This window comes from Musa acuminata, chromosome BXJ2-8 (assembly GCF_036884655.1).
Source record: "Musa acuminata AAA Group cultivar baxijiao chromosome BXJ2-8, Cavendish_Baxijiao_AAA, whole genome shotgun sequence".
Classification (NCBI taxonomy): Eukaryota; Viridiplantae; Streptophyta; class Magnoliopsida; order Zingiberales; family Musaceae; genus Musa; species Musa acuminata.
Genome location: NC_088345.1, coordinates 3,456,236 through 3,466,895, shown reverse-complemented (window position 1 = coordinate 3,466,895; position 10,660 = coordinate 3,456,236). Strand labels below are relative to the sequence as shown.

The 10,660-nt window shown below is 41.0% G+C and overlaps 2 protein-coding genes across 4 annotated transcripts; both read right to left on the bottom strand.

Moving 5' to 3' along the window:
• Positions 1-1,009: 1,009 nt before the first annotated feature.
• LOC135618721 (F-box protein SKIP22-like) lies at positions 1,010-10,478 on the bottom strand. 3 transcript variants are annotated; one of them, XM_065119880.1, is made up of 3 exons: positions 8,854-10,478; positions 7,130-7,292; positions 6,734-7,046 (listed from the first exon to the last, which is right to left on the bottom strand). In XM_065119880.1, the coding sequence occupies exons 1-2, from the start codon at positions 10,379-10,381 to the stop codon at positions 7,252-7,254; spliced, it is 1,569 nt and encodes a 522-aa protein (XP_064975952.1). In that variant the 5' UTR covers positions 10,382-10,478; the 3' UTR covers positions 6,734-7,046; positions 7,130-7,251. The 3 variants fall into 3 exon arrangements, with proteins under 3 accessions (XP_064975953.1, XP_064975952.1, XP_064975954.1); XM_065119882.1 differs by having other exon boundaries at positions 7,130-7,283; XM_065119881.1 differs by lacking the exons at positions 6,734-7,046; positions 7,130-7,292 and adding an exon at positions 1,010-1,065.
• On the bottom strand, positions 2,804-6,397 carry LOC103993817 (squalene monooxygenase SE1). The gene is made up of 8 exons (XM_065119883.1): positions 6,075-6,397; positions 5,776-5,887; positions 5,495-5,669; positions 4,392-4,560; positions 3,983-4,201; positions 3,606-3,881; positions 3,234-3,512; positions 2,804-3,141 (listed from the first exon to the last, which is right to left on the bottom strand). Exons 1-8 carry the CDS (start codon positions 6,279-6,281, stop codon positions 3,028-3,030), a joined length of 1,551 nt encoding a protein of 516 aa, XP_064975955.1. The 5' UTR covers positions 6,282-6,397; the 3' UTR covers positions 2,804-3,027.
• Positions 10,479-10,660: the final 182 nt, after the last annotated feature.

The following is a 10,660-nucleotide window of genomic DNA, read 5'->3' as shown; positions in this document are numbered from 1 at the left end:
CTGTGTCTCGCTTCCCTGCTCCCTCCCGTCGTCGCGAACCACACATAAATAAGGACAGGGATATCATTCGCCGCTCTATCTTAGCCTGACGTTGCTCCGCTCTCTACTCACTGCGGAACGTCGCATGTCATTATCTTCCGCTGTGATATTTGACGCTTGCCTTTTTTAGCCGTAAAAAAGGACGACCATTATATCGGTCATTAAAACGGAACCCATCACACTTTCGAAATCGTGTCGTCGCCAATACGGCCACGTCGCCTCCCCTCTCAGATCTCAACTACCCCATTTCTCTTCCGCCATTCACGAATTATTTCTTGAGTTGTCGTCAAAATCGAACTGTACAATGACGGCGACTGTTCACAAGGAGCTGGTGGAGACAGCGGAATCACAGCTTTGGATGGGAGGAACAGTAGACTTGAATAGAAAGTCGTGGTCGTGTTGGATGATTGGAACATGAGAAAAGCACATGAGAAAGATGCAAAGGAATCAGAAGAACAAAGAGGAACAATTTGGAGGGCAAGAATCATTTTCCTAGATAGAAAATTGATTAGCACACAGATCCGATGGACAATCTCTCCTCCAATTACATCCGTAATCGAACACATCACAAGCAAGAATTTTGGGTTTAAATCAGGAGGGAGGGAAGACAGAGGGAAGCCCACACCACAAAGCATCAGAGAGCTAGCTGTGTTCATAAAACTAGACAAGAACAACTAAGAAGTAGAATAAGCTCATTAAGTAGGGATTCCCATAACAGCAGGCCAGACAGAATAAGCTCATCCATCAGCTGTGTTCATCGAGCAGGGGGATCACCATGACAGCAGACCAGAATAATAAGCTCATCCATCAGCTTTTGAAAGCAACAAACTAGGCAGGACCAAATATGAACAAAGGCAATTTACCTGCAACACATCTCAGGCACTCTAAATTAGTTCCCACCCGATGCAGAGAGGCTAAAGAATGCACAAGACAAAACAGCTAGTGTTCATATGGATGGCTGTGGATCAGTTGCAAACACTTGAAACTACTGCAAGATGACTGCATAACATTTGCAATCTGCAAAAGCTTGATCACCAAATAAAAAGTGTTCAGAGCAATATAGTAGCCTTCTCCGTGTTTGACTTGGAAAAAACACACAAAAGAGAGGAGGAGTAATCCAAGTATAGTGGTTAATGTAGGCAAAAAAAAAAGTAAAGGAAAGAGCAGAAGACCACAGTACGTAGGAGATCAATGCAGGTGATTCAAATCATCGCACCAAGCAATTTACCACTGCTTCTCCTATTCATGGGTGGGTTATTTGTAAGTGGACTTTACGTTGGCTTGTTAGATATTTTTTTATACCAAAATATGTTTCTAAATTATTATAATATAAACATAAGAAAATTAATACGGAAATGAAATAGTGTACCTCTAGCCATTGTCATCAAGAATTTCAACAACGATTTCTTTTCTAACTTTGGTATTTTTTGGTTTAAAACTCTTGCTTTAGATGATGTAGGAAATCCTTCGGACCTCAAAGAGATGTTAAGCTCAAGGACCAAAATCTTCATTTATATATATATTCTCCAATTAAGAATATTTATTATTACCAACTCATAACGTCCAACAATTAATTCAAATTTATAACGTTTGAATTATAATGATGAATTATAATGATATTAAATAAAATATCTAATAATAATGATTTCATTTATAATGAATAAAAAAATAAAAATATTTAAATCATAATAAATAAATAAAAAAATTATGAATCTTAACGAGAACGATTACATGGCTTTCATAAAACAATTACTTGAGAGAATCCGTGATCAAAGATTACTGCTCTCTATAAATAAATTGCTTTATGTTGGCTTTCATAAAACAATTACTTGAGAGACTCATTGATCGAAAGATTACTCCCTATAAGTAAGGTGTGCACTGCAAACAACAAACAAAAGTAACTAAATCGAGGCATACTTGTATACGATCATCTCTCATACAACTCAAATTCTATACGAAGAGGAACCTAACTTCCAGAATGATGTAGGGTAAACATCCATGCCTCTATTTTTTTGTTCTCATGTCTTTTTTGCCTCGGACCATTTACTGTTCTATCATAACAGCTCCTAGTCGTTAAGGGTAAACATCCATGCCTCTATTTTTTTGTTCTCATCTGATGTCAAGTCTACCATTTTATAATTGGATTCTGATTAAGATGGTCTGCAGCTTGTTTTCTTCCTCCCACTTGAGTTACATGTTGATTGATGGATTCTTGGATGGATCAATAAGTTTTGCCTCCATGTCTTTTTCGCCTCGGACCATTTACTGTTCTATCATAACAGCTCCTAGTCGTTAAGGTAAACATCCATGCCTCTATTTTTTTGTTCTCATCTGATGTCAAGTCTACCATTTTATAATTGCATCATAGGGAATACTTATCGTACAATATATTATTGAATAATTTTTTTAATTAAATAAGATATATTATAAATATGATTGGATTCTGATTATCGATCGATCAATAAAAATTTCTTAGCATATTTTATTGTTATCGATCATCGATCAATTTAGAGATATTTTATTTCATATTTTAGCATTACATTTATTATTATTTAATTTTAAATTTTAATATTAAAATTTATATAAAATAATAAATTCTTATGCTGACTGTTACTAGTTTGGTGATGGATATATAAACACATCACCGATTGTGCTGGACACTGGAATGATTAGTCTTGAATCCTCTGGGCGTAGATTTTTCGCATGCAAGCAAGCTGGTGACAGTGACAATTTCGATATGGAGACAGATAATTTGGGAGCTTAATTCACATCATCACAGCATATGTTTTATAAGGTGTGGAAACATGTTTTGTATTCACAACACACGACTGTATACAGAGATCTCAGCATACATACATACACACACACATAGTCCCAATATACATCACATACATTCCCACGAATAAACCATGGACATGGCACATATGCAGAAATAAGGGGAAGAAGGTAGACACTGAGCATGGCCCCGTCCTGGCCCTCCCCATGTTCTTATTGTTTCAGTTGGGCAGGAGGATCTCTATAATATGCAGGAAAAGTAGCTGGGAAGAACGTTTGCCTAACCCCTTCTGCTTTCATGAGGGGGAGAACGATACCTGCAGCAGCCTGAAATAAAAGGAAGCAGCACAAAACGAGTCGTCAAATTCTCATAAGAACATTTAAGCAGCTAAACCAAACTAGAAACATTCACTACTTACAGAAATCAGTCTCGCACTACCACGTAATCCCCGGACTGATGGAATTGGCAACAGTAGATGACCAACTCCATGAGTAACAGCAACAAGGAAGTGGATAACCAGATGCAGTGGGCTAGCAATAAGACCACCGATTAAAGCAGTAGAGTCACTTGTAAACCTACCTCCAAGGCTCAGACAGTCAAAATAGGCTTGTCCAATTTCCTTCCTAGCTTCATCAGGTGATGCGCCGAATAATTTGTAAAACGCATCTGCCAGCATGTTCATTGTAGAAGCAACCGGCTGCAAAGGAAGGAAAAAGGAATATATATGTATGATGCACAACATGGATAGTCTGCAACATAGCATCAAACAAGGACAACACTTTTGTCTTACTTTCCGCAAAATGTAGAAAGATTCCAAGTATTTGCAGAGAGCAGCAGCATCATGGAGATCATGGAGAGGCCTAAGAAGATCACGTAGCACGATTACATCAGATAAGCCCACCGTCATTCCTCCACCAGTTAGGGGATGGCGCATATTGAATGCATCCCCCATCAAGAGGACTCCGGGTGTAAGATGAGCATCAGCTGGCATGCTTTTGCATGGCATAGATCTGATGTTTCCTTTATCAATGGCCGCAACAAAAGCATCACGCAGCTCAGTCGGAACCTGGATTAACCAGAATGCTAGAATTCACAACAACAATTGCACAGAAAGCTCCTTAATGTGACAAGACATCATCTTAATTTGCAATGCTCACTCAAAAGTACCTGAGGTGCCACAATAGTCTTCAAATAATTTTCCATTTCACCATTCGCAATAGAAGGAACCTTCTGCCCGGGGACATCGACCAAACAGCGAGTCTCCGTGCTACTTATCGAGTAGAACAATACTATTGAAGGATCCGCTAAGATAATATGCGCATAGTTCGGAAATGGAAGTTGACAGTCCTCCAGAAGCAAACCAACAAAAAAAGAAGGTACATCCACCTGTAAGAATGAAATTTATCAGTGCTACAACCACAGCGTACGTGTGCAAATTCTTGTCAAAATACAAGTGAGTGTCAAAAAGAGATACTTCTGGTGAGTTTTTTGGCAAATCGTTACAATGAATAAATGCAGTTATTAAAAGAGAGAAATGAAAAAGAAAAGAAACTTCAAGTTCTCTATTTATTTTTACCTTGGAGGAACAGAGTGTGTGCCTCAGATTCGAAAAGCAGCCATCACATACAACTGTAAGAGGTGCAAAAGCTTTCGATTCTTTACCAGATTTAGTCTTGTAAACTACCCCCTTAACTATTCCGTCTTCTTTAATCAAGGATGTCACAGCTCCCTGCTTCAACTGAACACTGGAAAAGAAGGGGTCGAACTTTAATTTCTTTTAAAGATATATAGAAGCAAAAAGTCTCCAAATGTATATGAAATTTAGTTTATGGAACAGTGATGATTTGCATCCTAATGATGCTTCATTGTACCAGTATTAAGAGTAACAGGAAAAAAGTTTGCCTAATCCGATGATGCTTCAGTTTACCAGCATCATTGTACCTAATCTGATCCATCTAATCAGCTCATTGTCGATAGCTGAATAGTATAGTATGGGAAAAGCGTTTACTGATATTGAAGATTATTTCTTTGTTACTTTTCCTTTCCAATAATTGACCTACTGATACATCCTTTTTTTTAAATTCAATTATTCAATTAGTAACTGAAAATTAAGCATGATGCAGGGCGCCTTGAATGCCTTACTCAAAGCTTCATATGGATTGATCATTAACAAAAGCCTCTATGAATATGTTAGGTAACAATGTTCAAGGATCAAATCCTATCATCACCACTTATCCTTTGCACAAAAACCAAAACAAAAAAAACCTTCTTTTACAGATTCGAGGTTCGACAAAGTATTCGATCAATGTTGAACTGTTAAATTTCATAATAAACCACATGCAGCCTCTTTTACGAGTTGGACTAAGTATTCAATCAATACCAAACTGCTGAATTTTTTAACATCAGGTTCTTAAATGAAAAGATATCTAAAGGAAAGTTTTTGGCATCAAACAAAATCTTAGACTTAGTAGAATTCTGTCTAAGGCTAAATGAATCTTGGAAAAAAAAAAAAACAAAAAATGATAAGATGACAGCTAATCAATAGAAAATTGCTTCATATATCTCATATAAGGTATAACATCATTCAACCGAACAGTATCCCTATGTCTCGTATGATCGAGGAAATAAAAAAGAGTATCACTACGATAGTAGAAAGTTTCAGAATAGATGATAGATAACCTGGACAAGGACGCTGCTTTCTCTCGCAATCTTTGGATGAAACGCCCATGATGGAAGCACCTGGCAGCAACATCTACATGATACTTCTCCAGAGGTATTGAGAGTTTGGCGCTTCTCCCATTTTTGTAAAGAACATAGCCAAGGACCCGCTGAGCATCGATCTCGTCGACACAATCTACAGTGCACAAATTAATGGACGAGTATGAAATCGCAGGCATGACGGCCAAAATTGCAGCTAATCATTCAAATATATTCTCCAACTGGTCAGCCGGGTGCCTTACCCTCGAGCCCTAGCTCAAATAAGTTTAGGCAACCTCGAGGTTGCAAGCCTTCACCAACAATTGTGTCGGGCTCAGCCAAATCTCTCTCGATGACATGCACACGTCTACCATCCTGCACAATCAGAATCATGAAGCCGCTCTGTACGTTACGATTCCGGTTTACCTTTTCCCTTATCAAGCTATAAATACACAGCTAGCTACGTGGGTGGTGATGTTGGCATCGACTAAAAATCCTAGTTTTGGCTGCTCTGCTAACTATTGGGAAGCTTAATGGCGAATAAAGAAGACGGACACGTCACCTTCCCGAGAGCATAAGCAAGAGCGGAGCCGGTGACCCCGGCGCCGACGACGATAACATCGGCCCCACCAAACCCGGCGGCCACCCTGCCGGAATCGCGCTTTCCAGCGGCCTTCCGGCCCTTCCCCCAACGTCCATGGATCCCGAGGAGGAGGAGAAACGCTAGGATCGAAGCAACGATGACTCCCAATGGGTACGTTCCCTCCATCTCCTTCTCCCACCCACTCTGCGTGTCTGTCGTCGCGAACCACACATAAATAAGGAGAGGGATATCATTCGCTGCCCTTCTCTTAGCCTGACGTTGCTCCGCTCTCTAGTCACTGCGGAACTTGGCATGTCATTATCTTCCGCTGGGATATTTGACGCTTGCTTTTTTTAGCCATAAAAAAGGAAGACCATTATATCGGTCATTAAAACGGTACCCATCACACTTTGGAGATCGTGTCGTCGCCAATACGGCCACGTCCGAGCAGGCAAGACGGTGGAGGTGATATGAATAGTAGACTTGAAAAGAAAGTCGAGGTCTTCCTGAGCATACGAGAAAGATGCAAAGAATCCGAAGAATAAGGTGGACAATATGTATGATTGACTTATAAGGGCATGATGAGTTTACTAAGTTAACTCTCGTTTAGTATGATTGACTTATAAGGACATGATGAGTTTACTAAATTAACTCTCGTTTAAACATTTTGGTCCGTAACATTGACTCAGGTCTTGATAACGAGTACATCCTGTTAGAGATTAGCACACAGATCCGATGGACAATCTCTCACTCCAATTACATCCGTAATCGAACACATCACAAGCAAGAAGCCCACACCACAAAGCATCAGAGAGCTAGCTGTGTTCATCAGACTAGACAAGAACAACTAAGAAGTAGAATAAGCTCATCAAGCAGGGATTCCCATAACAGCAGGCCAGACAGAATAAGCTCATCCATCAGCTGTGCTCATCAAGCAGGGGTTCACCAGAACTGCAAACCAGAATAATAAGCTCATCCATCAGCTTTGAAAGCAACAAACTAGGCAGGACCAAATATGAACAAAGGCAATTTACCTGCAACACATCTCAGGCACTCTAAATTAGTTCCCACCCGATGCAGAGAGGCTAAAGAATGCACAAGACAAAACAGCTAGTGTTCATATGGATGGCTGTGGATCAGTTGCGAACACTTGAAACTACTGCAAGATGACTTCATAACATTTGCAATCTGCAAAAGCTTGATCACCAAATAAAAAGTGTTCAGAGCAATATAGTAGCCTTCTCCATGTTTGACTTGGAAAAAACACACAAAAGATAGTAGTAATCCAAGTATAGTGGTTAATGCAGGAAAAAAAAGGGAGCAGAAGACCACAGTACATAGGAGATCAATACAGGTGATTCAAATCATCACACCAAGCAATTTACCACTGCTTATCCTATTCATGGGTGGTTATTCCTACATGGACTTCGTTGCTTTATGTTGGCTTTCATAAAACAATTACTTGACAGAATCTGTGACCAAAGAGTACTCTCTATAAATAGATTGTTTTATGTTGGCTTCCATAAAACAATTACTTGAGAGAATCCTTGGTCAAAGATTATTCTCTATAAATAAATTGCTTTATGTTGGCTTTCATAAAACAATTACTTCAGAGACTCATTGATCAAAGATTACTCCCTATAAGTAAGGTGTGCAAACAACAAACAAAAGGAACTAAATCAGGGCATACTTACTTGTATACGATCATTCTCATACAACTCAAATTAGATACGAGGAACCTAACTTCCAGAATGTAGGCTAGGACTAATAATCATCCATCAAAATAGAAAAATGGCCATGATAACACTTGTAGAATTCCAAAAATCTTCACAAGCAAGAGTTATTAAATATTGCTGGACATGGAACTAAAAAAGACATGAATGAACATAAATCTCTGATCAGGAAAATCTGGTCAACTGTCCAAACACTTTTTGCTGCCATCCAAAGGAAAGGAGAACATATTAACGGAGAAGCATGTTGGTCAGACTGGATATGCCTTGATCAAAGTATTATATGTAGTAGTTATTCCTTCCCATAAAAATGGGGTTATCGATAAAGCAGAACTACAACTTTGCTAGCATCCTTCGACAACAAGTTTATTCATGTGTATATATACAAAAACATTGATCATTCCTGTCAGAGCCAAGTAAAACTGTCTTTGCCTACTTGGAGAAAAAAGAAAGAAGAATCTAATTCAATTTTGATAAGCTTCCGACAAATACTTTGGTTCACTAGCAACTGTCATATAATGATCGACCATAAACCATGTTTCAAGCAAGCAAAGTCCTCATTGTATATACACGGTTGTTCCTGCTTGTCCCTTCAATTTGGGGGCCAAGAAAAACCATTCACATACTATAATTTCCCATTTAGCAAGAAACAAGATATGAACATAAAAATTTATCTGGATGGAAGAAATCACTTGAATTACTTCATCCATGCAGCTACTGTCGGAATATATATGACAACCTTAATGATGAAGATACCAACAACTTGCATATTAGAAAATGTTCACTTATATACAACTGTTGAGAAACAAACTAGGTAAACTTGAGTTTATTCACGCACTACAGATATGGAAGCAGCTCTAAGTGTATGTTCACGTACTACACACATGGAACCAGCTCTTTCAAAATTTAATCTCACAAACAGAAGCCACTAAAACCATCTACAGACATGGCGAAGAGTGGCCAAAAGGTCTGGGTGCATCAAATTTCTGAGAAACTAATAAGGTGGAAGCCATTTCATGCAAAGAAACCTGCATCATTTCCTCCAAGATTACAGTCAGGTGAAAAGTTTCTTCGAGCGGGCAGACGTGGAACTCCTAATCCCAGAACCCCTGGGGCAAAACCACCAATTGCAGGGAACCTGTCATAATCTCCACCTTGCACAGGAAGCCTCAGGGTACCAGCTGGGTTAAACCTACGCAAAATAACACTGGGCCTGCGAAATAGGTTCGCCCTTTCTGTTATCATCTTCTCAGCTTCCTTCCTCCTCACCCAGTAATTCACATACTTGTCTTTCCAGCTTCTGCCCACGAGTACCCTCTCATTCACCGACCCAAACTCCTCAAGAAACCTCAGCTTCCAAAGATCATCATTCGATGACAGATACCGCAACTCAGAACAAGTGCACCCAATCTTTGCGACATCAATGCCCGAAACAAACTCCAGAATCTTGATCTTGAGATCAGTTGGAAGGCGCATGAAGCATGTGGGAGAAGGTAGCCCATTCTTCTGGCATATATCAATAAGGAGAGGCAACGTGAGTCCATCTTTCACAACCTTCCATAGTCCAAAAACCTCCTTTTCTTCTTGTTTGCTCAGAGAATCCATAGATAAAGATAACAAAGGTGCCAGCTTTGACAGATCAATACACACTCGGTACACATCCTGATGATCTCCGTTCAGAAATCCATAAACAGTCGCATAATTCCCCATCATCGAGAACCTCAAAATTGCCACTTTGACGTCCCTTCCGTCAACGGCACCCACGAGCTCAGGAAGAGTGTATCGAACGGAAAAAGTAGCAGCTTTTGATGGACATCCTCCGGGAAATCGGGATCCACGGCCACCGCCACCGCCACTGACCACGAATCCGGACTCGAGAAAAGCAGCATGGAAGGTGATGACCAGGCGACCCAGAAGACCCTCGGCTTCGCCCTTCTCGGCTTCGATGACCCTCTTAAGAAAACATGGAACTGCCAGAGACTTCCCCACGACAACGGGCTCTACGTCTAATGCCATGACATCATCTTGTTGAACCACCTCGGCTTGAGGTGAAGTCAAATCTGACGCTATGGCACTGGGGTTATTCTGCGTCGACACCGGCGAAAGATTCGAGCTTTCCGCAATTTCCACTGAAGCGGCGACAGAGGAAGAGGAAAAGTTTAGAGTTTGAGCGCTCAGGCCGAACGGCGTATCATCCACGGCACTGGGGGTCTCTGGCGGAGGAACTGGGGCAAGATTCGAGCTTTCCACGGTTTCCTCCGGAGCCGGGGCCGAGGAGGGGGACGGGGCTAGGGTTTGGGAGTCAGGGACGATAGAGAAGAAGATAAGATCTCCGGCGGTGAGGCCGAGTGAGTGGAGCGAGTCGTGGGGAGAGGAAGGAAGGAGCTCGTCCTTGCGGTTAAGGGAGAGGCGGATTGACCCCGGCGGGATCGAGATCGAGGAGGAGGAAGAGAGGGCGCGTGCGATGAGGGTTTTGAGGTCGTGGAGAGAGGAGGGGTCGGGGGCTTGGATCCTCAGCGTCTCCTTCGACGCCACGGACCGAATTCGAAGCTTCATATCTCCGGACAAGCTCGATCGCAGAGGGGAGAGAAGTGGAGAGGAGAGGAGAGGAGAGATCGAGAGGCCTTCCTTCCGATTTAGAGTGCACGGCGTTTCCTTCGGGTCAAAGGAAACATACAAAGGACCTTAATGGTGCTGGCAACTGCACCGCACACGTATGGAGCGAACGATGGATACCTGAGACACGTGGCACTTGAGATGCGTGCAATGCTTGATCTAAGGAATCGGAAACATTACAAGTTCTCGAATAGGAATTATAACTGGATTTACTACATT

What these genes read in the sequence shown, in the direction of transcription:
- LOC135618721 (XM_065119881.1), bottom strand. Translation starts at nt 10,381, where the DNA reads ATGAAGCTTCGAATTCGGTCCGTGGCGTCGAAGGAGACGCTGAGGATC. An exon ending in TCTTGGAGGAAATGATGCAG is followed by an intron (nt 1,066 to 8,853) that starts GTTTCTTTGCAT and finishes TTGGTGATCAAG; the next exon opens with CTTTTGCAGATTGCAAATGT.
- LOC103993817 (XM_065119883.1), bottom strand. Translation starts at nt 6,281, where the DNA reads ATGGAGGGAACGTACCCATTGGGAGTCATCGTTGCTTCGATCCTAGCG. An exon ending in ACACACTCTGTTCCTCCAAG is followed by an intron (nt 4,202 to 4,391) that starts GTAAAAATAAAT and finishes TCATTCTTACAG; the next exon opens with GTGGATGTACCTTCTTTTTT. An exon ending in CTTTCTACATTTTGCGGAAA is followed by an intron (nt 3,513 to 3,605) that starts GTAAGACAAAAG and finishes CTTCCTTTGCAG; the next exon opens with CCGGTTGCTTCTACAATGAA.